At 37.9% G+C, this 26,892-nt stretch overlaps 1 protein-coding gene across 1 annotated transcript; it reads left to right on the top strand.

The window, feature by feature from the left end:
- The first annotated feature begins 1,788 nt into the window (after window positions 1-1,788).
- On the top strand, window positions 1,789-25,076 carry LOC108232225 (doublecortin domain-containing protein 2). The gene is made up of 9 exons (XM_037980104.1): window positions 1,789-2,690; window positions 4,197-4,251; window positions 7,295-7,371; window positions 7,856-7,990; window positions 8,260-8,409; window positions 9,169-9,223; window positions 9,628-9,820; window positions 23,933-24,003; window positions 24,196-25,076. The coding sequence occupies exons 1-9, from the start codon at window positions 2,404-2,406 to the stop codon at window positions 24,991-24,993; spliced, it is 1,821 nt and encodes a 606-aa protein (XP_037836032.1). The 5' UTR covers window positions 1,789-2,403; the 3' UTR covers window positions 24,994-25,076.
- Window positions 25,077-26,892: the final 1,816 nt, after the last annotated feature.

The raw sequence follows: 26,892 nt of genomic DNA, 5'->3' as shown, positions 1-26,892 counted from the left end.
TGTCATTTTTTTCTTCTTTTACCTCTCAATAAGTGAAATTTTCTGCCACATTTTTTTCTTCTTTACAAACACTGTTCATTAAATGGACTTCACAGCATCTGACAGCATCTCGCAGTTGAGAAAGCGTGAACCTTCGCAGCAGTGCATATATGAAGTTGCTTTAAATTTTTAAGTGTTGGTCTCGATGCGAAGCTGTTGACATGACCTTGCCTCCACTTGTTGACAATAGTAACGCACAGCGACAAACGCTTGTTTGGTGTGGAGTCTCAGCCTCCAGCAATTTTGCAGGGCAATTTTGGCCTTTGAAGGATACGGTTTAAAAGGTGCCATTATCACTCCCAGTAAAACAACAGCAATTATGTGTAATTTCACATCTTGCCACTGATGTTCAAGCTGAAAATATATACACAGGGAGAGGTAGGAGAAAATGGAAATGTGTCATTTTGAGGCGCACGGCTCTGTGTGGGATATTGTCTTTGTCTTAACATTGTGTCAAAGAGGAGACACAATCAACAACCAGCCGATACTAACAACTGATAAGTGATAAGATACTGGTTTTAAAACTGTAAATCCTATATGTTAATGGAACATAGTAAGCAATTTCAACAAGACTGCTTTCAGGCAAGTCTGGGAGAAAATCTTTAAAGAAAGCAGATTTTTGGTTGCACAAATATTGCTGTCTAGCATGACTTACTTTACTTTGTGTACACTTCCCTCTAGTGGACAAATAAATGTACTACACATGATTTCATCTACAGGGGACATTATCACACATTAACCTGTCAGGTTTGTATAGGCTATGTCTCACTATCTTAAAACAGTGCTCTACAGTGTTTAAAGCTTTATTATTGTTATGAAGATTAAACAAACCCACCTGATCATATAAGAAAAAAGATATAAGGAATTCATCTGAAGCGTTACGCCCCATATAGGTAAAAATCATTAACTACAGTTCAGTGCAACGCACTTCACAAATGAAGTATATTTTGATTAAATTTAGACACCAATAAATATTTACGTAAGACAAGCAAACTTTGAAGAAAAGCGTGATAATTCACTGCGTAATTGAACTACCAGTTGATCATGGTAATAATTAATGAGGTATTTAACATTTATGAAAAAGCAATTTCTTTATATTGTATTAATACCAATACACAGTGATAAAGTGGTTAGTGTTGCTGCCTCACAGAAAGAACCGTTCATATGTCTAATGGGCCCTGTGTGTGGAGTTTACATGTTGCTACGAAGCTGCAACATCAAGTCAAACCAGCTGATCACCACCGATTTGCTCAGAAAAGACTAATTTAGTGAGTTGGATCATTTGTTATTAAGTGATGAGCTGAGAAGCACATGTTAGACCCTTTCTTTCTTTCTCAAACTGGAATGAATCAGTGCACAACACACGCGTAATTTAAGTCACTACAGTAGTTGCAGTAGTTTCTGGGTATTGCACAGTTTATGCCCCAAACATTTCAAAATTCAATGTTTTTAAGGATCATACGACAGTTGTCCTAATTCCCATGAACTCTATGGGCTTTACCATAACTAAGTTCTGCAATCAAACAAACAAATAAATAATCTCAAGTTTGACAACATGGTCTAATGGGAAATCAAAAGCATATCTACAATTTAAATGTTTGCACACTTAAAGATCTGCTTTAGTACTCCCCAGGCTTGTAATGGCCTTCCTGTCCCATCTGACACTAATAAAGGACATGGTGTTCTCCAAACAAACATGTTATCTTTTTTTTTTCTTTTTTTTTTTTTTGTCCCATCAGAATGTCAGCTGCGTGGTTTCCATCTGATCCCCTGGTGCCCAATTAATTCCTCACGTGGCTGCGGCTGTTCAGCTCTCACCCGCTTTGCTCCGACCACGCGCCTCTTTACGAACAGCTGATTATTGTGCATTTCAGGGACTTTTGTTAAACGGCGCAAATCTTTTATTTATTTATTTTTGCTCAATAATTGGCCACCTGGTGATTTGGGCAGAGATCAGCTCCTTTGTTCCCATAGATACGTCCCAAACACACGACCTCCCGGGACATCACGGTGAGTGCAGGGGAGTGGGGCATCAGCTGTTGATCCTGCACACTTCCTGCTGCACGGGACGGGAGACCAGCAAGCTGTTTGCAGACGCTTTGGGGGTTTTTTTGCGTGCACTTTTTGATGCAGTTTACTCCTCTCTGTCCAAGCCGCACGGGATCCCTGCGAGGCGCACTTTGTTGCTCCGCCGCGCCTCCACTAAACCCTAAACCTTTTGGCAGGGATGGATCATCTCTGATTACATTATTATGGCCTGAACGCCCAGCTGTGATCTGCCTGTTCTGAGTTGATTCCAACTTTCTCGCTCGTGCCTGACTTGTATTTTTATTTGTACTTTGTTTGTTTTTTTAAGCGCAAAAGATGAGCTCGGAGAAGCCGAACTTTCTCTCCCAGCCCGTGGTGAAGAACGTCTTCATGTTCCGCAACGGCGACCCGTACTTCGAGGCTCGCCGGATAGTGATCAACGAGAAGAGGGTGTGCAACTTCGAGACGCTGCTGCGGGAGGTGACCGGCGGGATCCAGGCGCCGTTCGGAGCCGTGAGGAACATCTACACCCCGCGCGGGGGCCACAGGGTGGAGGGGCTGGAGAGCCTGCAGAGCGGGGAGCAGTACGTGGCTGCTGGCAAGGAGAGATTCAAGAAGCTAGAGTAAGAATCGGCACCTTCTGGGTCCACTCTTACACGCCTGCTTTACGCGATCATAGCTTGTATTTGTATGGGGGTCCATTAGTGTCAAAAACACACGCACCTCACCCATCAGTGGGCTGTTTAAAGGCTGTAAGCTGCTGTTAAATGGCAACAGTTGAGACATCAGTTAAAATGCATTTACTGTATTGCACAGTCAGTGAGTCCTACAGTGCATATCACAACTGTACACTGAGTCATGGTATTACATTTTATGTGACTCATCAATTTTGCGCCAGGTGCTGAGTCACCCATGCAAATGGGATCAGTGAGAAAAGAATCATGATCCACTCTGGCCTAAAAATAGCTGGATTTAGGGATAAGGTGATGAGGTTTGTATAGCCAGGTATTAATGATGAAGTAGTTGACTGTGCTTGTATCTTTACACCTCGTGTTGCACAGCCGATAGGCATCATCCTGATAGGTCAGAGACATTCATGGCACATCTCGTCTTGATTTCTTGTAGGTTTATTACTCTCAGTTCTGACTCAGTTGCAATTTTAGTTCCTACCTCTGAATTTGTGATTTTCTTACCCGTCTAGTGGATTGTAATAATGGCAATCTGCATAGATGGTAAATGGACTTTCTAGCCAGTCAGAATGCTTTACAGCACAGTGTGTGCCATCATTTACTAATCCACACATCACTCTAGTACAGCCCTACAGAGCTAATCTGAATAAATCACTCCATAGAGTCAAATCAAAATTAGATTCCATTCATACACCGATGGGGTACATCAGAGGCACAACTGCACTTACCCACAGCCGCCCCATAAAAAGAAAAAAAAAAAGTTTAATTTGTCACCTAGCTGTTTATTTCCTATTTGAGATAAAATCATGACATAATTTATAACTTTTGTTCCAACAAAAGTTGCCTAATTTTCCTCAAGGTGCAAAAATACTTTTTCAACAACCTAATAGACTGTTAGTTCATGTTTTGGAATACCTATATTCTAAAAATCAACCTGTTTGATTCATCAATACATACGTTTTCTTCATCAGCAAAATATTAAAATGATAATGGCAATATCATGACAATATAATTTTCTGCAGTAACGAACTCAATCTTTGGGTGAATATAGGTTTATTACTAATCATTTGATTAAAAAAAACATGCCAGAATAATGTTATCTTAACCACTGAAAAAGCTTCTGATCATTCATCAAAGCTAAAACTTTCCTGGCAGTAAGTACAAATATGTAGAAAGTAGGCCAAATCTTGTGAAGGATGACAACTTTTCACATTGTTCAATGGGAATTCAGGACATTATTTATTCCAATTTATTTCAAATTAATACATTTTAAATTCCTATAACATTCCTTTTCAATTTTATAGTCCTATTGTCTAACCCAGAATCCAAAGTCCCATCACCTACTGATGTAAAATAGTAATATAATCTTTCTTAAAGAGACAAAAGTAATATGACTACCTTATTTTATTAATTTATTTTTTGTCTATGCTGTCTTTCTAGTTACCTAGACATTGGCACCAGAAAGAAGAGGAGGATGCACGCTCTGCCACTGCAGGTGAGGGAGGTGTTTGCAAATGTTTGTTTTCACCAAAAGTTGTGTTTTAAAATGAGCAGGAGCTATGCTCCTGTGGAAGGCACCCCACTTCTATACATTATCTAGAACAGCAGTTGTTACTGTGCTGTGCAGCATAACTGTGAATCTACACATCCTTCACCGAATAATTGTTTTGAAATGACACAAAAAGTGTCAGCTCAAAATGTCTTTGGCTCTCTAAAGAACATCAGAACAAAAACACCACAACTACCCCCGGTCCTTTGCTTCAACACGTGTGTATCTTTTTGAAATTTTCTCTAAAGTAGTATCTCACTTGGCTGTGACTATTGGCAGCTAGTTGGTGGACAGCCTTTCTGCGGGAGTCTCCCAAGTATCTCAAAAAGTTCATGGGTGTTCTCAATTTCTTTTTGAACATGTTCAAAAAATGTGTGTGATAAACTTTCTCTCAAAATAGTCACTGAGTCATCGCCAGTGTCTCAAATTTACCGCAAACCTATCTCAGTTTAGTTACGGGCATCTCTAACCCATCTCAAAAGCTCTAGAGCTGTGTTTGACACCTGCATGGGACCTCTCCTCTGCCAGAAAACATCCAAGGCTAATGTCCAGGTATGTAAACTACGCCAATGATCAATAATAATTATTGAAAAAAAATTATCCAGTAGAATAAATCATAAGCATGGAGAGGGCTGCTAAGGACGTACAAAACAAGCTGAGGTGCATATGATATGAGTTGAGGTGAGCAACAAAATAATTTGCGCAGCCTAGAATACAAATTTACAAGCTGTGCACACAACAATCAGTCTGAAATTTCAAAAACTGGCTGCTCAAAATACGGCTCCATAGCTCACTGGTCACGTGGTCACAAACACCCACAAACATTGAGTGAGACTGATATGGAAAATTGGCTATTTTCCCACAAATTTCTTGGAATTTTGTGTCACCCTATAGACTCCAACAGTTACAGCCCAGTGAGATACTACCTTTATTGTAGGTTTGAAACAGGAACCTTCTTTTAATGTTTCAGCCAGGAGGGTAAACAGATCTGGGTGTTTGACACTAAAAATAGAAAACTGTACCTGTTACATTGAGACTCTATTATTATTTTGAAAAATCCAATAATACATCACTTAGTAACATTTCTAGAGCCTTAAAACTGAAACGTAGAAACTGTTTTGAGGCCACTGTTGTGTTAAAAAAACCCAGAATTAAACAAAACATGTTGTTACATGTTGTATTTGAGTCACGGTTTTAACTATGGCACCCTTGGTGTCTTTTCAGTGTTTTCACATTTAAATCTTTCAATGAATGTGAGATAAATGGAGATTTGTCAGCATGCTGTACGGAGTTTACAAGGGTATTTTAACCAAGGTGTAAGGCAAAGCATTCCACCTTTGTTGTTGTCTCATTGACCATGCATTATTGATTTATGGATCATAACCATCCCTCCTTTCAATGCATCTTTAATCACCAGCTATAAAGTCACAGTCAGAGAAGTCAGGTAGTCCACATGCTCGTAAGTCACTTTAGGGTTCTCATTTCATACAAAAGGCACCTGCAAATGTTCCCCATAAGAGGTTTTATTCTGAGAAAAGTACAAAAATGTGTACTAATTTTTAATATACCAGACCTTAAAAACTATTTTCTGCACTGTTAAGAGGACTCTAGAGTCTCCTGCAGCAAACATTTTAATGTTAAAGAGTGTTATTTTTTTATCATCTATTTATTTATCAAAAAGTATGCCAATGGCATTGAGCTGGATGCTGTGATTCTCAGAGCACCAAAGGTTTGCTATAGTTTGCTAGAACCTTGCATTTCTGCGATTGCCCCACTTAAGCTGCCTGACTTGGTCAACTACTGACAAGAACTCTCTGATTTAAGTTTTTATTATTGCTTGCCACTGAAGGTGAAAAGGTGATGATATTTTTGCAACTGTGGATGGAAACACATGAAATGTACTTACTGCGTTTAACTGCTACCAAGTCTGCAGAGACATTAAAATAAACTAAGAGGAAGTTTTGATGACTATACAATAACATTTTATGTGCTATAAAATGATAATGAAAAAGTAAGTCTGTACATCCAATAGCTCCTTACACACTCATCCACGCCTTGCATTGTTTGTTCCTCTTTGTTCCTGGCTTGGTATTAGCCTGTCCCAAGTGTTGCCGTGTTCTTTCACAATTTGCAAATTTTAGGATTTCATGTCATTTCAGCAGCCATGTGAGTCTGAATGTATTTAATTGTTGTGCCATGAAGATTTATTTTGCAGAAGAGTTTTCGAATTTCTGTTGCAGGCCTCACACCTCAGTTGCCTGGTTGAGCTCACAGACCCCAGAAGACTGTGATGTATCCTCTCTCTTATCTAGGTTTTCCCCTAGGATCCATCTTAGTCAGAGTCACTGTAGACAGAAGGGGCTTTGGGACCTGCTGGGTTCACCCTTTTCAAAGGCTCACAAAAGGGCCATTTTTTGGTGTTAAAAGAGATCAGAGGCATATCCATTTCAGTCTTTCTTCTCTTGTTACCTTGGTATATGTTTTGATGCAATCTAGCTTGTGTTTTGTACATTGATTTTCTAAAACACAATGGAGTTTTAAGATAATTATATTGTTGTTTTAAACAATTGGATTATGCTATATGTTGTTGTAATGTAATTTTGACTCTAGGGTGCTGTGCATGTTTTTCCCCACTGACAGTCCTGCATGGACAGTTTTTTTTTAAGATCTAAAATTAACCTAAATGTTGTCCTTATCCACTGGACAATATCACCATCAGTGTTTTCCCTAGTCTCCAGGCATACGTCCCTAAAGCTTGCACAGGTCTGTTATTTTGAGCCTCTGGCTGTTCTTTCAAACTCCCAAAGGGGCACAGTGATCTGGGAACAAGCTTTCAGCAGTTTGACTTTGTTACAACATAAAAAAAGGATATGTTTGGATTTAGTACTTACGCTTGGTGTATAGGGGGTCAAGTTGGTTTTTGGCAACTGTAAGCTCCATTCACTCTTTGATCTTTTTTCCTTTTGGTTTCTTTTTGTAATCTTTTCAGGCCAAACCGCTGCCACCAAACAGAATTGCTGTGTCAGCTCGATTTCTGAAACCCATAAGAGAGCCATGCACAATATTGTAAGTTGACCTCTGTTGCATACTGGCTGTCATAAACTGTTGGTGGAAGAAGCGCCTACTGCAGAATGCTGGCGATAAGAACAGACGTAGGCTTTAGTGAACCAAATAAACAAGTCTTGCTGCTTTACATGCTAAACTTAATAGGAAAATGCAACAATCTGGCTCTGAACAAAGGAAACCAAGAACCATTTGCACTGAGGGAGGGAATGACAGATGTACTGATTCCTAATAGTGGTCATCAGATCAGAGATGAAGCAGATCAAAGAACATACACTCTCACAGGGTGTTAGGTTAGTATACAGAGCAAAAATAAGTAAATAAGTGACACGAAAAGGAGTTCAACAAAATTCAAAACAATCTAGAAGTAGTTTTTTAAAAGTGTGACACCAGCAGTTCAAATCCACTGGTTTTGCCATTTTGATCTTGTGGAAGAGACTATGTTTTCTGACAATACATGTGCCTTTTTTTCTTTTTTTTTGGACAGTGTGGTAGCGAATGGTGATACCTTGAACCCTGCAGTGAGACTCCTGATCCACCAAAGGATGATGGGACAGTTTGACAAAATCCTAGAATTGATCACAGAGAAGTTGGGTTTGAGGGTCCTGGGAGGCGTTCGAAGGTAAACCAGCAGTGGATGCACAATTAAACTGCATTGGTATCAAAGAAAAACTTTTTGATGTTGCTGCAGACTTAACACAATACTTCAATTTGCTGTAAGATCTGTTACCATCAGGCTCCCCAACATTTGAATGCACACATTTCTTTTAGTAGAACTGAATTGCATGTTCTTGTTCCTGCAGTATCTGTATGGAAACCATTGAACAATATTCCAGTGTTTGTTAATAAAATGGTGATGAAAGAGGGGTTTGACTTATTTTTGTGCTTTAGTCTGTACAGCTATGAAGGACACCAGGTGACCGATGGGAACAAGCTGGAGTGTGGGCAGCTTTATGTGGCTGCAGGAAGAGAGAGATTCAAGAAGCTTCCGTACAGTGACATTCTTTTCACCAGGCTCAAAGGAACAAGGAGAATCAAAGGGTAACAGCTTTGTGTTTCATAGAGTCTACTAATATTCCATGTTGGAAAGTTCAAACTTAAACTTTATTAGTCACACTTCTGCAGTTTTAATTATATTTATTTTTTTATCCTCTGTGCAGGTAGAACAGAATAGGTTAAACCCACTTTGAGAATACATTTTGATGCATTCAGATAATATACAGTTTATTAGAAATTTATTTTATTGTTTGAAATCTACAACATTAAGGATAATCTAACAGGAATGCATCTATTATTATGGAATCCCAGTTTTCTTTTCTTGCTTGTTTTGGATCATGCAGCAAAGTAAATTTAATGATAGTTTCAGAACTCTGTTGTAGGGGAATTAAAGAGTTCTGGTAATGTTTATGTATTTGTAGGACTTTTGTCCGGTAAAAAATAAAAAGAGGTACAAGGATATTTGTTTTGTTATTAATTTCTAACACAAAAATTAAATGCTAAAACACAAAAACTAAAATGCTATCATAGGCTAATACACTGAATTTTGAGAGTCTGAAGTAGACCGGTTTGTGTTTGCAAGTGAGTGATTTTTTTTTTCCTACTGATCAGTTCAGTTTTTCAACATTTCATTTAGATTAATGTCCAGGTTTTTTTTGTTTGTTTGTTTTAGGAAAATAAAAACATTTATATTAATATTAGGTGCGATTCATTCATGTTAATGATTTATGGTTGTGATATTCAAATATTCATGTCAGTAGGATAAATACTGTATGCTGTCTTGTTTGTCTGTATTATTAACAGAATGAAGGCCTACTCATTACCGCCGATCTACAGATTCTCAAAACAAAGTGGAAATGTAAGAGGACCACATTTTGTGTCAGTGTAGTTTAAGCTTTTATGGCCACAAGACAATTTTCAGCACAACAATCACTTTGGAAGTCATGGAAAGACTTGTACTGCAGAATTATTGTGAATTTTAGTGAGTTAGTAACCAACTAATACACAAAATGCAATGTTCAAACTTATATTTAACATAGAAAAGTATTGGACTTTCTGTCATCTAAGCCCCCCTACATCTTAAAATTTTTGTTTTGATTCCTGTTTTTAATTCATGACAAAACTCTAGATCATGATATGTAAATAATCAGATGTAACGTGAACAAAAATGGCCTTATTTCTGGGTTACCACACTACAGATGTATTTATTGCTGTTTTTGAGTTTGCCAAGTTCCTAAATAACTTGACTCTCACTTGCCGTAGAGTAAGTCCCCAGTTCGATCCAGTGATAGTGGAGACAGAGGGTCCAAAGACTCTCCTCCAAACCACAGTGGCAGCGGCAGCAGCAGCAAAGAACATCTGTCCTCCGCTGTCAGGGAGATCTCTCAGGCCAGACTCCTCTCCCTCAGGACGAGGAAGAGTGGACAAAGCATCACTGCCGGCACATCAGACAATGGTAATGCACACACATACACAGATACTCTTATAAGTGGCTTGACGGTGATGTAATGGGTGTGATTTTTTAGACGACTATCAGATTCAGTTTGAAAGCAAAATTGGTTTAGGATGTGAAAAAATATTTGAAAATTAGAGCAGAAAAACCTCAGGATTACATTGCTGTAAGATCTGCTTCAAGTAGTTGAGTCCATTGTATTTTTGTCCTCATACCGCTTCAAATAAAGCATTTCTAAATCATTTCACGACACTAAATATATTTTTATAGAAATTAACTTAAGTATAACCAGCAGCAAATGCAGTAGTGACTCTCTGTTGTACTCTGTTATTAACAGGTCGCACTATTGTTTTACACATGGTATGATGTAATGCACAGTCTGTGAAATCTTATGTAAGCTGCTGCATGTTTTCATGCCCACATAGTGGCACTGTTGCTCTGCGAAACATGAAACCAGGATTATGGAAAGTTGGTTTGGCATCATGACTTTGACCATCATTACAAGAAATGCATTACATCACCCTCTGGGTTTATGATAGAGTTATTTGTCTTTTAAAAACTCTGCATTACTCTTTATTTGTCAGCTCACTGGTGACTTCCATTCTTATGAAATTTAAAAGCTTATGTTGCTCCACAAAAGCTGTTTTCATTGAATGTGTTAAAACACTGAAATTACACAAAGATTACACAAAAAAATGTATTTCAAAATGCAGGTGATCTTATTGTGATTGCTGCTGTTTGAAACTTTTTACGTCACCTTGTAGAGCCTGATAGATGTTATTTCTTGGCTCTTTTGGTGAGAGCTGACAGCAAAAGCTCAAAGGAGCGTTGAGGATTTGTGCCTGTGATTCAGGGGAGCTGGCATTTTGCATCAAAAGAGACGACTCCAGATCATTTGTGTCTGTCTAGTGCACCCGCCTCCTCTTTCTGTGTGAGCATTTCTTCTTTTTTTTTATCCCATAATGACATCCTCAAAATCCTCTGTATCAAATTGTTTGGTTCATCGTATTACAAACACAGTGTTATCTCAGTAGTCACATTGGATGACATTGACCCATAGTTGAATTACCAGACATGTTAGAGAATAAGACCAGGTGTAAGATGAGATGATTTAGGGATTGGCACTCCCTATTGTTTGACCTTTAAAATATCTTCCAAATGTTTTCATGTTAACAGGATACAATGGTTTACTTATTTGTTTGCAGTCTCTTTGTGGTTGTTTGCTGGTCTCTGTCCATGGTGCTGAAAAACATTTTTTGTAAAACTCTAGGTTGAGATTTTTTGTTTTTACTCCCTTTCTCAAAGTAAACTATATGTCTTTGATGTTAGTTATGCATTATGCATTTAACAATACCAAATTAATTCTGTACAAAGTATAGGGATATATAAGATTATATGAAGTCAGACTTTGTGGCAAAGGTATGAACAAATTATATCTTACATGTTGTAGACAGGACTTTGAATGATCTCAGTTTTAAGAAATAGAGTTAATTTTTTTTATCAACTTGATGAGGTAATGGTAACTTGGAGTAGGAACATGACCAAATGTCTGCTGCTGTTTGAAATGACTGGGTTGTTGATCAGGCTAGCAAATTTATTTTTGGTTCTATATTTTCTTCATGTCAGCTGCAGAACATAGACAAAACAACAACTGTTACGGTAAAGGTTTAATGCCAGCATGCAAGTGACAGAGTCAATCCAGTAAACAGGAGTCTGGACCCAATTGGCAATTTGCTCTAACACATTTATTTGCTAACAAACTCCTTTAATTTTTGGTGACAATTTTTTGTTTGTTTGTTTGTTTTTACAGCAAATGTCTGCCTTCTTTATTTTTTAAATTTTCAAACATTTGATTGGAACAAAAACTAATTGCTTCAGCTTCCAAGGCACACTAATATATTTGTGACATACTGAGACTTTTCCAGTACAGTTTCACTGAAACCACATGCAGCCTTGAGGTGATCATACATTCCTTTAATATATATTATTTCTAGTGTACTTTTTAGGATTCTAGTAATTTAAAAAAAATGATTATAGTAACACAAAGTTAACATCAGTTATCTATTTTAGTTCTTCACCACACAATGTTTTTTTTCTTTCAGTGATTATACTTCTGAGATAATAGGTCTTCACAGTTTCTACCATGTTCTTACTACTTAAGAAAAAAAAATAGTGCTTTTAATGATAATTTATTCCCTCAGCACCATCTTAAAACAAGTCTAATTTCATATCAATTCATGCATATACTATTTTTGAAACTTTTACACTGTGATCAGACTCACATTAGACAGCTATTCCTTCAGAAGTATTGTGATAGTCCAGGCTGCAAAAGATGTGCTACAGCTTGTGGTTGCTGCTAATATTTGAGCTTTCGAAAACATAATTTTAGGTAAGTAATTGTGAAGGCCAAAACTGACGGTGATGCCAAGGTTTATAAAACAGTGTTCCCATGAACCACTATAATATTTACTGGGGTGACCTTTTTCTAGGTCATAGTTTGAATTTGTGTGGATATTTAACTCCTCATATCACTTTTTTTGGTCCTTCATAACAGCACTTGTAATGGTTTTGGTGTTAATTTTTCTTTGAGATGCCCTGTCCTGACTGGGCTTGAGGTAAACACGTTCGGTTCTGGTGTCAAAAGGAATGCAGCCAAACAGCTGGCAGACTCTGTGAAAATAAAGCAGCATGAAAACCATGCTTCATATCTCTGATGCACTGGAACAATGGAACAAATATAAAACTTAGTGATACAAGTGTCATGATATGCTTTATCTGCTCTTGAAAAAGAACAGGGAGACGAGTTTAAAAGACTGAAACGATTTGGGATCAGAACTTGCATGATATCGATGCCAGAAACAATGAGACAGACCCTGTAACTTGAGATTTACCTTCTGTTCTGTTGTGACAAGGTGGCCAGGTTTGTGTGTCAATGTATGTGTGTGTGTCACCGTTTGTATGCCTACACCCATTATTTACTGTCTATCAACTGCTGGTTGCCAGACAGAATTCAACTCCAGTTTTTGCTGTTGGGCGTATCGTAAAGCTTCTACCTTTTCTGCTTCATTAGAGTGAACACGGTGGTGAGTGACAGCGAGAACAAGGAGGGAGAAGGTGTGACAACTCAAGCAGTAAAGGTCACAGAATGAATTTGAACTCACTATAACAAAGACATCTGTTTTAAAAAAAAGACTTGAAGATGTAGTTCAAATCTTTGGAAGTGGGGTTTTGTGGAAAGATTGTGAACATTTTCTATCTTACTTGCTATAGATAGCTCATTGAACAGCTTTAGTTCGGAGAATTAAATTGTGAACAAAATGATGAAGTTAGTAGTTGATAGTTATTCTGAGCATGACCATTTTAACACCAATCTTAAAGATTTTATAGCACTTCATGCAAATATTTTCAATAAACCTTTTCATGTCCAGCAGTTAAGCATCACATGTTTTTCCAGCATAAACATTACAAAATACCTCAGAATGGACTGAGAGTGCTCCAGCTGGCTGCTGCTGCTGCTGCTGCCTGTATTTGCTCTTGCAAATAACTATAAAATTCTATGTCTATATCTGTTTAATATGAAACTGACAGTGATGTAAAGTTTTATAAAATGCTATTTAAATATTTTCAATATATAACATAACTATGTACAGATACAGTATTTATATATATATAACATAAAATGAGTAAGAATCAGTAATAAGTAATTTAACTTATGGGACAAATTAATTTATTAAATAGAAATTCAAAAATCAGAGTGGAGTTGTTTTAAGATAGCAATGAGGCATTCTGTTCTTGGCCCTATTTGTACTCATTGTTAGCTTTTCAATTTGTTTGGACTTAAACTCTATTGTTCCAAGCTGAGGTTCTCTAAAGAGCTATTTATTTACTAGAGGTGGGAATCTACAGATGTCTGGGATCCAATTATAAAACAAATTTCGATGCACCTTAATTGTCAAGTTTGTGAATAAACAACAGCAAGCTAGTACACTTAAGATGTTTATTCAATAGACTGTGAAACTGAAATACGGAGACAGAAATGCACATTTACAAATTGAAATGTCTATGGCTTATTTTTCATAAATAACCGCTGATTTATATATTTTCTTGCCTAATATAGAGTGCACAATAACATATGTCAAATAACCCTAGTAATCATTGGGTGCTGATTTACAATTAGCATACAATACAATTAGCAATTAACATTAAAAACGCCAAAGAAACGATAACGTGGTCACCTCGTGTTTATGGAAATTTATGGACATATCAAATGTTGCAAAGTCATTAATAAAAAAAGCCATGTTATGATAACTTCAACTATTATGTAAAGAAACAAATTCTTTGTGGTTCAGCAAAATAAATATGAAAAAGATGTGAAAACACACAGCAACATGCTTAACTGCAGAAAGTACCTGTAACTCCACTAGAACAAACAGAACCACTTTCTTAAAGTGGCCATACAGATTAATGCTAACACAATCAATTTTTGACATTTGGAAATCTTCTATCTGTGATGTGGTTCATGTAAAAACAGACTATGAACCCCACCCAAACTATTAATTGTTCATAACCTTTTTCACAGAACACCGCTTTAAAAGATTTAAACTATCACCTTACCCAAAAAGTCTGTCTCTTGTTGTAGAGGCCCCTTCCTGTTAGATAAATTATTGGTCCAATTTAGCTGGCGTTAGCATTTTTGTTTGGAAAAACACATTCATGTTCAATTTGGAACGAGGCAATTAGCAGTGGTTTCTAACCTCTAAATAGAAGTAGGATGTTTATCAGTGCTCTCTCCCTTAAGGGCCCCTGTGACCAATTCAGTTAATGGCTCCCCTGAGAAGACGAGAGATAAGAGGTAAAAACACAATGAGCGAGAAAGGAGAAAAGAGACAAAAAGGAAGGAAAAAAAAAGGAAGAAAAGGATGCACCTGAAGAGGTGAAGAGGGGTAGATAAAAGTGAGGGTTAAAAAAGAGCATTGAGATGATGGAGGCAGGAGAACATTATGAAGATGAAGAAGGGGAAGAAAAGAAACAAAGGTAGAATCGAACTGTGGATTTGATGAATAGCCTGAGTTGATGGAAGACGGTGCGCGGAGCGAGAGAAAAAAAGGGGCATCGAGAGATATTGAAGGGTAGAGGTGATGGGTGGGGTTTGGATAATTGCCTTTCATTTGGATAATCTCTCCATTTAGAGTCATCAAAGCAGAATTTTTTCACTTGCCCGTGGCCCCTTGCTGGGGCCAAATTGCAGCTCTGAAAATCAACAAAAGAGCCTTGTGCTTGAAGAAGAGAAGGACTGACAGACAGGTATGCACAGGAGGGGAGGCAGGAGAGGCAGAGACAGGGGTCTGCTGATAATCAGCTTTTCTTTACATGCATCAATGAGAACTCATGGTAATTAAAACCAGAGGTGCGTGGTAACAACTTTTATTATACTTATTCTGTTTCATTAAGTACTAAGGTAACATTTTCAAGGTAATTGCACTTCTTGGCGTGATTTCATTTTTTTCTCTTTCATAAAAAGAATCAAAAACCTGAGCTATAAACGGTGAGAACGCTGATACACATTACTGACAATGTTTTTCCTCATTTGTAGTTACACTTTATTGATTTTTAGGCAGAACTTTAAAGTTCTGGTCTGCTTCGAGTGTTATTGTGCTGCACACAAGCCCTATGTCCTGAAGAGTTTTGAGGACTACTGAATAGTCTTGGTTCATGTAGTTCATTGTGTCTTTCATTGAACAAATATCAGATGGTGGCTCCCGATAACCAAGGTAACTCGGTAAGGGCTTCCTCTAAAACCTCGAGGGCATTCAGTTTACACAAAACCTCACATTCTGAAAAGCCTGTTGCTTCCCTTTCATGTCGCTTGCGCTTCGTCTTTGAGTGCAGCCGTTCAATTTCATGAAGGATGCACAATAATGCTCACTCCCACTCCAGTTTTATTTATTTTTTTCTTATTTTTGAAGCTTCAGAAAAACCTAAATGAAAACATTCTTTTTATTATTTGCAAGTTGAATGCGAGAGAAATTAGGCATGCTGCATTTGTGTTTGTGTCTGTCGGTGTGTGTGTGTGTGTGTGTATGCGCATGTGTATGTGTGGTGGGGTGAAGTGGGATGCGGAATCAGTTCAGCCAGATCAATCCTGTTCCTCTGGTGTCACAAAATGGGATTCTGCCTCGTGGGGAATTAGTCCTGTTAGCATGTGTATCTATAAAGCCTGTCAGGGTGGAATAGGCTTCAAAAAAAAGCAGACAACTACACAAAGAGGCTGTGTGTCAAAATAAAGCGAGACTAAGTAGGAAAGGCTAAAAGACGACAAGACGTAAATGATGTTTTTAGCTGTAAAGTTCTAAAAATGTGAGTTTGTGTGTGTGTGTGTTTACAAGTTTTTTTTAATGTGCTTCTGTACACTTGTTCAAATGTCACACTTCAGACAACATCCTTGTCTGTCCTTCTTTCTTTCCCCCCTTTCACCCCAGCCGAAAAAACAAGGTTCTTCTTCATGACGCTTTGATGCAGGATTACTGGATTAAAGAGCGGGGCAGATGTACTAATCTGTCACATTAATCTGCTAACAAGTGTTTCAGTTGGGACATACAACAGTGCTGACAGTGACACGTAAAGTGTAGGGTAAAGGTATTAAGTGACACCCCCACCCCCCCTATATGTCTGTCACCTCTGATCCAGTTGGCCTTGCACAATTTCGGTCGAGCCCATCTGAGTAGCTGCTACATAATTATCAGTGTCTGTGAGTTTTGTACCAGCCTGAGATACTGGAAGAGATAAATTGATAGAATAATTAAAGGCCTCACATTCCCTGGCAGAATGCATTTCACCCGCTGCCTTTCTAGCTAGTGTTTCTGAAATCCTCTTATGTTCAGAAATAACAGTCATTGCTATTTTTGGCAAACCTTGAAAATTACATTATTCACAATCCCATGCAATCGTGTGATATCTTTTATTATCTGCGCTTGGAGTATGTGTTGTGAATGACTTTCAGCTACTACCACACCAAATTTAAGCTCATTGTGTAGAAATTTCACTGAGGTATAGCCATTTTGAATTGAGTTGACTCCAAAAGTTAATTAGTTGTAGCTGTACATCCAGTAATTTCACAGAAACATGGCCAGTGGTTCATGAGATATTTTACTAACAAACAAGCAAATTTGACTCCAGCAGTTAATAGCAAGGTTTTAAGCAAAGATGTGCTGTGCTCAAGGTTTATGTTTGGGACGATGCTCGGGTACTACCACACCAAGTTTTAGCTCAATATATGAAAAATTGGCTGAGGTATAGTCATTTTTGTGTTATCAGTTGGCTGTGAAGGCCATGTTGAATTGAGTTGACTTCAGAAGTTAATCAGTTATAAATGTACATCAGTCGATTAATTTTAAGTTTCAATAAAATCCAACCACTGGTTAATGAGATATCTTAAAAACAAATACACAGGGTTGATTCCAGTTGTCCAAAGGAGTTAAAAACACATCTTATATGATCAGGTAATGCTCAGATTATAAGTATGTGGATCATTCTCTGCTACTACTTCCCCAATTTGTAGCTCAGTATTTGTAAAATTGACTTTTATATCAATTTTTGTGTTTGCTAAGGTTGATTTGTTGTGGTGGACAATTTAATCAGCTTTAAATCACTACATAAAAGCAGTAGAAAAGTGTTTGTAAACCAAACTTTGGAAATATTCAACAGCTTCACGTTAGAACTTTCTATCAATCCGCTTTCTTCCTGCTAAGATAAACATGTCCCATTGTAAAATAAATTCCTGTTGAAGCATTCTAGACCAAAGCAATTCAGATAAAAACCTTCAGATAATAAAGATACTAAGCTGCAAGGTTTAAGGCGACTGAGAAAATAAAGGGAGCGAACAGCCTCGATGAATTATTTAAAAATTGAGCTGAAGCCGTGACCTTTATAAATATTACTCTGCCTGTCTGACTGCAGCGTTGTTAAGCAGCGCTTCCCTTTGATTTAATGTCAGAGCTGTTCGAACACAAGGCTGCACACTACTGTAGATATGACACTAAACTATTGAAAAAATTCCCTAAAGAGAAGCAGCACTGTAGTTATTTATTCAAAGACGTAATGGAGACAAACCTTAATGTTGAAGATTATCATTACCAGGAAGACTTTATTATAATAAATCTTGGACTGAAGTTGTTTTACGTGCTCGGAGGAAAATGAAAGCTTTCAAATTGATGCACCACGGACTTGCACTTTTATAAAGCAGGGAAGGAGCTATTTGGATGATTTTTTTTTTCTTCTTTATTATAGCCCAAGCAAAACAAATGTCTTATATTTTCTAATAACACAAGCAGCAAGTCAAAGAGAATGAGTCCCCCAGGAGGTATTGTGCCACATTTCACTAAGGTGGATGAGCACATACAATTTTGTGGTTATTTGCAAGCATAAATAGCAGCTGCAGCTAGCTGTAGCACTTTCTGTGCAGCCTCACTTTTTCCTGTACTTTTAGTAGAACGCAGTACTTGAAGTTAAAAAAAAAAGTGCTAGTACGGAGTTTTAATCAATTATTCTTCCTCATGAGTCATGGGTCATTCATCCATCCATCCATCAATCTGAAGCTGGTTTCTTATCTCCAGCAGTCACTGTGTGAGAGGCAAGGGGCACGCTGGACAGGTCGCAAGTCCATCACAGGGACACATAGAGACAAACAAGACAAACAACCATTCACGCTGTCCCTCACACCTAGGGACAATTTTAAGACTTGCTAATGAACCTAACATGCATGTTTTTGGTCTGTGGGAGGAAACTGGAGTACCTGGAGTAAACTCACATATGCACAGGGAGAACATGTAAACTCCACCCAGAAGGGCATGGGTCACTTAATCCCTTAAATCTGAACTAATTAGAAGTAGTGCAGGGCTTCCTGTTTTCAACTGATGTCCTGTGGGTAATGTAGTTTATATGAATCAGCTGATGACCATCAACATATTATACACTGACAGAGAGTACAAGCATGTTCATTAGAAGTTGTGGTTCGCTATCAAGAGTTAAACATTTGCTTGAATAATCATCAGCTCATCAATAATCTTTGTCATGATAAAGTTGCAAATTGACAGTGATATAAATGTTTATAAAAAAACAATCACATTAACTGTAATAAAATCCTATTAGAGTTGTTTTAAAATGACAGCAATCCTCTTTTGGCCTTGGCCTCGCTCAGAATAGCTGTTAGCTCATCAATTTGGTCAGAATTTCTCCAAATTGAGGACGTTAAAGAAACTATCTACAACAAGTAAGATAGTCATTCATAATTTGTTCATAGAACCCACACTTCATAACCTTTGAACTGTCTGTTTAACCCTCCTGGGGCCTTCAGGTCAAATTGACCCAAAGTTACAGGGGCTTCTCTACCTCTCTTCGTCTCTCTCTCTTTAGAGGGCAACACAGATGAGAAGGGAACTGTCTTCAAGAACCAAACAAAGAAGTCCAGATGCCTTTGATGTAATTTAACTTGCTGACTAATGTTTCTGTTTTAGAGTTCATCTAAGCCAAAATCCTTCAGAGGAAAGTCAGAACATGAGTGCGCTTCTGGCTGAAAACTAACAGAAATTCCATATTGAGAGGTCAGAAATGACTTTTTTATTCCATCACTTCATCTCCAGTAGTGTTTCATTACATTTCTTGGGTAGCAGCGATCGTTTGTAACTTTATTTTTCAGAATAATGGCAGCGAGAGCCATTTATATCAGTAATTACACCCACTTACAGCCCCATCCTCGTTTTAGCTCATCCTGATGGATGACACGTGGCTTTCTTCCTGAAATGTGGGTGTGTTCTGTTTTGGTGCCAGCTGTGTTAAAAAGGAATGCATGCATGTGTTTGCATGATTATATATTTTTTTTCCCAAGTCACATACATTTACTTTCACACTCATACATAAAATGATCCAATCAGCCACAGCGCCAGGACGCAAATGGGATTTAATCACGAGCAGGAAGTGGATATTTAAAATATTGTGTTTAATCTGATTTAGCATTTTTTATGAGCCGGTGCCTCATCCTCAAATCACGTTAGGATGCTTGGAGTCGTAGCAGCTCATCCTCTGCTCACTGCTCACCCTCCGCCGCTTGGCCCTCCCTCTTAATGAATGCTAGTGATTTCCATAAAATATTCTTAAAGAGGTCCACTATTATTACCATAGCGTTTCATCTTCCACCATGGCTAAACTTCAATCAGTTTTGCATTTTAAATGCATTAAATGTCTCCATAAACTCTTCTAATCTCTACCCGAGTCATTTTTCTTCCCTAACTGCTTTGTGTAGAAAGGGAAACTAATATTAAAAGCATTAATTATGCTGTTTTTTCCTCTCCCCCCTCATCTTTTTTTTTTTCCCTGCTTCTTTCTGTTTGGAAACTTCAGTCTCATTCAGTGTTTTTTAAACAAGTGTATAATTATGTTGTTTATCAGAGTGTATAGTTGAGTTCCTCTTATGATGTTTAGTGCTTATTACTTCAAAACCTTTGATGCACATGCTCACGTGGCAAAAAAGGAAAGCTGTGTGTTCGTTTTTCAATTCAAAATATGCCTTGTGAAGCTCATTGCTTTGGTATTTATTGAGTCGCAGGATGAAATCGAACCGTGGAGACCAGGGATGACAGTGTCACAGATGAGTTGGTGTGCTATGACAGAAAGTAATCAAGTGGGGAAAAAAACAAGAGCCTAGTTTTAGTTTAGTTTTTAGGTTTCTCTGTCACCAGACCCCTAGGTTTTTATTTGCATCTGTGCCTTTTGCAGTAATATAATTAATTAAAGCCCTACAGGAAAACGGTGAGAAGAGACAGAGCTCTAGCCGTTTTGGTCGAACCTTGAAAACACCTTTATGCGCAATCTCATGTGATACTGTGAGTGTGCATACTTAGAGTAAGTGTTGCAAATGACTCACAGCTACTGCTGCATCAAATTGTACTTCAAGATCTGTAAAACTGAGTTATTTTTGTGTTTGCTAATGTCTATTAGCTGTGGAGACCAGCCTGACTAGGATTGGCTCCATAAGTTGATTCATCCAGTGATTATTTTCTGAAAGTTTCACTAAAATCTGCCTAGTGGTTCATGAGATATTTCGCTAACAGACAAACAGGGTTGATTCCAGTAGTTAACGCTGAAACTCGCACGATGAGTAGAACTTGGAGTATGTGTTGTGAATGATTCCCAGGTACTACTGCACTAAAGTTTTTGCATTATATTTGTAAAACTGACTGAATTACAGCCATCTTTCTGTTTTTGGTCAGTTTATTATAAAATTGGATTGACTCAAAAAGTTACTCAGCAATAGATTTACATCCAGGGATTACTTTCTGCAAGTCACAATAAAATTTGTCTGGTGGTTCATGAGATATTTTGCTGATATGAACATGAAGACACACAGACATGGGCAAACACACAAAGTCGGCGGCAGGCGATAAATATTTGCAGTTACCTAACAGCCATTATTAAGGTAAACCAACACTGAAGTAAACATCCCTGCAGTGGTGATCAGTATGACAGCTGATAATAATGTTAGTAATCAAATGTGGCAGCTGGATATCTGAATAAATGTTTCCAGGCTCTGTTTCCTGCAGCTTTATTGTCTGAGGAAGGGTGTTTACTTACATAAGATGATCTTTAGCGGTTTTTGGTTTTCCTTTTTTACCACAAGGTGTCAGTCTTGTTCTGTGTTTTCTGAAGCCCAAAGGCTATAGAATTAAAGGCATAACAATTTTAACAATTATTATTCTGGATAGTAGGGGAAAAAAAGGAAAGAAAATGCTCCCTCGTTTATTCAACAGATTTTATGGGTTTTGGAATTAATTAGTTTAACTATGATTTGGGAAATTCAGTTCCCTGGTCTTGGAAAGCAGAACAGTGAGTTTGTAAAGGGACGATTAGATGAAATTAAATGAGCGAATACAAACTACATTAGGACAGTGTTTAAACAACAACAAAGGCATTAGTTTCACTGAAACAAAACCAATGTAAGAGATGTTTAAAATGTTCCTACAGTACAACTGCAATGATATTTTAGGCGTTCACGTCCTTAAAATAAAACCTTATTTAACCTTATTTTTATTCCTTTATTTTATCTGAAGTTATTATATTTATATATTTATTTATTTATTTTATCTGTTTGTAGCAGAATAAATGTCTTATATTTACATTGTAATACTCCACGTACCTTTACTGCATGTTGCACTGGCTCCAAGAGGAACACAGCAGCATAATTACAATTAAAAAATAAACTTTTGTGTTTTTCATTTGATTATTTATTTATTTCATTTTAAAGTGGATATACTGTACCCTTTACTTTGCAGAAGTTGACAGAATTTCGTAATAATACTTGCTTTTGTCAAAACAATATTTTTCAGACTCTACTCAGCCCTTCTCTTCCCAAAGTAGTCACTTTTATAAAATAGTGTACAACTATGCAAACATAAAATTGGACAGAATGGCCACCCTGACAGCTTATATTTCCACATTTCAAGGGAAGGTTGTATTTCCACACGCCACACGAAACCCATTTAACTGGCATCTTAATTCTCAGACACTTTTAGATTTCTTTCTTCGGCCACAAACAACTAGTTGTGATCTTTTGTAGGCGCAATCTTGTCTCAAAATTATGGGAAAAAAGACATAGTGTTTGACTGGAAGTGACAGACCTGTGAAAATCATGAGCTTTGAACACACTGAGCATCACTGTTGATCCATCCCTCTGTACTTAGAGGCTAATTTTAGGATTTCTAGCTTATATAAGCTATATTCAAACACTGTTTAGAAATCTTTTCTTACAACAGCAAGAAGTGTGCTGTCTTTACTGACTCTGCATTCAGCAACAAATAAGTCCTTAGAATTTCCAGCTTCTGATTTGTTTTTCTACTTGTTATCCTAGTTATTTTGTGGAACAATAAATTAGATACCAGCTGAAACATCTAGCTAATTTCCATCCTAACTTCATGAAATGACTATTGATGAAAATTTGCTGCAACAGAAAAGAGAGTTTTGACTCCCTATTTTTGCAGTACAGCGATGCAGCAAGATTTGATGTCTAAGTCCAATGGACATGAAGATGTGACTCGACTGAACAAGAAAACCGATGTAACTTTCCTCCATAAATCTAAATGCAGAGGGCACCTCAATACACGTTTGTTATTGTTGTGGCAGCAAATCGGCTTTCAGGGTGGAGCAAAGGGACGCACGGTGGCATTGAATTCACGATGTGGGGTCTGTATGCATCAGCTGTTACTCGGCTGTTGGGGATTTAAAGCAAGACTGGACATGCTGGCCTAGGCCATAGTACTTGTGACACCTGTGGCGTTAGCATCAGGCTAGCATGGCATGATCTTCTAAAGGTAGTATCTCAATGAGCTGCAACTGTTGGCAACTCGTTGGTGAACGACATTCACAAGGGAGTTCACATTCACAGAGAGGAGAGAGTGTTTTTGTTTTGAACTTGTTCAAAAATATCTGTGCAACAAATCTTCTCTCAAAATAGTCTCAGAGTCTTTGTGGGCATTTCAGACCCATCTCAGTTTTGCAGCAGGCGTTTTCAAGAGTACTAGAGCTCAATTTTAACACCTGCATGAGAGCTTTTTTATTGACGGAAAACAGCTAGGGCTGGCTGTTTGAAACACTTTTGCATGGCTCACTGGTTACAAACGCTTAGAATTTAATGTCATAGCCCAGTGAGATACTACTTCAACGCATATAATTCGAAACAATTGTGCCAGGGTACATGTAGAACGTGATGAAGGTGCTGTGTGTCAGGGATGTGGAGCCTGTATCCCTACTGCGCAGATGCTGGTTCCAAAGCTACAACACGGCAGCATCCATAAAATTAGATCTCGTGGCTGCAGTAGTTCTTAGTCCTGTAGTTGTAGTTCACTAAGAACATATCAGGGTCACCATCCTGTATGAAGTGGGCTTCAATGAAAAGTTTTCAGCCATAAGTGGCCACAAGCAAAATGACAAAGTTGTAAGGTTTCAAGGTATTAGTGTCCTCAAGCACAGAAACTGAGAATTTTTAATATTGCTTTTAAAGAAGCACCCATATTTCTGTAAAAAAAAAACGACCTCAACCATTTATTTGAATGAACACTCTGTTTCCAGATGTCCCAGAACCAAAGGCTGATGATGGAAACACAAATAGTGAACCTTCACAAGACCAGAAAGCTGAAGAGGTAAACAGTACCGTACATGTCAGACTGCTGGAGTGATAATTAATCATCTATATAATAATAATCTGATTTGAGCTCATATCATATATTCTTTTTATGGTGCCTCAAGTGTTGATAAGGAAACGCTCATACTACCTGTCCAATCATTTCGTGCTTTGTTTTTTTTTTTTTTTTGCTGGTATTAATATTTTACAGAAATCTGACACTGATGGTGAACTAAAGGCCACAACAGAGAACGACGAAAAGACAGAAGTGAAAGTGGAAACTTCTAAAATCTGCGCTGAGGAAGATATTTCTGCAAGCAAGGAGGACAAAAAGGAAAACCAAGAGACAGATGTGGCAAAAGAAGGAGAGGAGACGAAGGAAGCTGAGGAGCGAAATGATGAAAAAGAAAGGGGAGCAACAGCAGAAAATGAGCAGGATGTTAAGAAAGAGGTAAAAGTGGAGGTCACAGAGGAGAGCAAGGACGAGGTTAAGAGTGAGGAGCAGGAATCTAACGGCAGCAGTGATAAGACCCAGGGCAATAAAGAGAAAGAGGATGAACCCAATACATCCACCGAGGCTGAGAAAGAGCAGGATAGCAATAAAGATGAAGACAAACAAGAGGAAGACAGCGGTAACAGGGAGGAAAGCAGCAGCGGCAACGTTAATGATGTCGAGTCGGGGGAGGAACGGAAAGAGACAGAAAAGAGCAACAGCCCAAAGAAAACTCAATCAGATGATGAGAAAAAAGAAAGTGGCGACGGCGAAAGTAGCAACAGCAACCAGCAGGAAGATGTGATAAAAACAAAAGAGGAAGCTGCCAAAGAGCCAGAGAGAGCAGCAGAAGAAGAGAGCAAAGCGGATGGAGAGGTGAGGGGAGACAGTGATGAGGTGGACAGTCGAGCCGAGCCGGAGAACAAGAACTCAGACAGCCGAGACGACGGCACAGTAAACACAGAGAAGGTGGATGCTGATAAAGAGGACACAAGCAGAAAAGAGAAGGATTCGTAAAGATAGAGAAAATATGGCTTACTTATTTATTTTTACACAAGCAATACAGTAAAAAAAAAAACACTGACTTTAGCAGAATGAGATTTTAGAGGATAACAGTGGGACTTTGCTAGAACATCTTGTAAACGTTGCATTATAAAAATATTATAAAGCTGAAAATCTTTAAGTGACACTCAGTGACATGATACAGATTAAAGCTTTAGGTAGAAATTCTCATTTTAGATTAAAAAAAAATCTGTTTTTTCTGGTGCTTTCTTGTTTCAGTAAAAGTTCTCAGTGAAAACTTTGCTAGCAATTAAAGGGGATTTTGTACAATAAGTTTGATTGAGTTCAAAGTAACTCAAGCTGATGAATGTTGGTATTGCGCATAAAAAGCTGGACGTCTGATATCCTGTTTGTGTCTGAGTGCTTAACTGATTAACACATCAACTCGAAAACCTTCTAATATTACATATTATAAGCTCTTATGACATAGTCAGGATGTGGAATACATATTTATTTTTTGTCTATTTGTATTTATCTGTTATGAGAAAATAAAACTTTACAAATCAATCTGGTGTGTTTGTGATTTAGTAAGATTTTTTGTGGGAAAAGTTTTACTCAGATGCTTTTTATTGTGCCTCAGTGTGATGGCAACACTTTTTAGACAAGCTGTAATGTCACTAGTTTCTTTTTTTTATTATTTGTTAATTTTTTTGGAGTTACTAGCAGAACAGTGTTTTGGTGCTTTTGGGTTTGAATCTTTTCAGTGACCTTTTTATGAGCATGTTGCATGTTCTCTCCATACAAGTGTGGGGGTTTTGTCTTTGTAAACCATCTTCCTCCAAGAGTGGAGAAGCATGCTGGTTACTTTATGTGGTGGTTCTAAATTAAGTGTAGGTCTGATCTTGAACAAGAGTCGTGGGAAATGAATGGATCTAATTTATGAATCTACTTTAATGTTTAAAATTTTCAGAAAATTAAGGACCTACTGGTAATATATATATATAAAAATTATAGGGGCAGTCACCCCCAAACTGGAGCAGTGGCTACAACAGATCCCAGGAACAACATCAGACATCTCAGTTCAGAAATGTGCAGTTCTAGGCACAGCCAAGATACTGCGCAGAACCCTCAAGCTCCCAGGCCTCTGGTAGAGGACCCGAGCTCAGAGGATGAAACAAAAGACCACCCGCGGAGGGTGAGAAGGGATTTTTTTTTTTAATATATATATATAAAGGTTTCTAGACCCTACTTGAAATTTGTGTCCCCAAGGTCACACAAAGTGACATTCACTGACCAAGTTACTGACAAGAGATTATAACTCACTCAGAGGGATGCAACATGTTCATTCCTGTGAGTGGGTAATTAACTGAGAGAATGTTTTAGATAATTTTATACCTTTTCAGAGGAAAATTGAGTGATCAATCTGAGAACAAAACTTCTGTTCACACACATTGTTGGTCAGACACTACAATTATTAACATTCTATAAAAATCCCTTTTTGGTAAAATTTTGTTCCTCATTTATTAGCTGCAAAACACTGTGAGGATTAAAACAGGTTCTGGCCGCAAATACAGGAGGACTATAAAAACCGCTTCCTCTTTTTTTATTCACAGCCCATTTTTACGGTTTTCTTCTAAAAACACAGTTGCAATAAGTCACAATAAACTGTCTTCTATAGGTGGAGAACTATGTTTCAAACTGTGATCTAATTGGGTGTCTGTCGCCCTCGTTGCTCTCTTATTCCTGCAGCTGTTCAAATTGGGATTCATGCAGTCAGACGGACTGTGAGTCACCGTCTCACGAGACAAGGAGACCGTGAGTGAAAAGGAGAGCGAGGATAAATGAGAAGGGGAAGCGATGGAGGCACGCAGAAAAGCAGAGGAGGTGGGAGGGAGGGAGGGGGTGCGTCATAAG

Source organism: Kryptolebias marmoratus, linkage group LG16 (assembly GCF_001649575.2).
Source record: "Kryptolebias marmoratus isolate JLee-2015 linkage group LG16, ASM164957v2, whole genome shotgun sequence".
Lineage (NCBI taxonomy): Eukaryota > Metazoa > Chordata > Actinopteri > Cyprinodontiformes > Rivulidae > Kryptolebias > Kryptolebias marmoratus.
The sequence above is the reverse complement of the archived record's forward strand: the minus strand, read 5'-3'. Positions and strand labels throughout refer to the sequence as shown.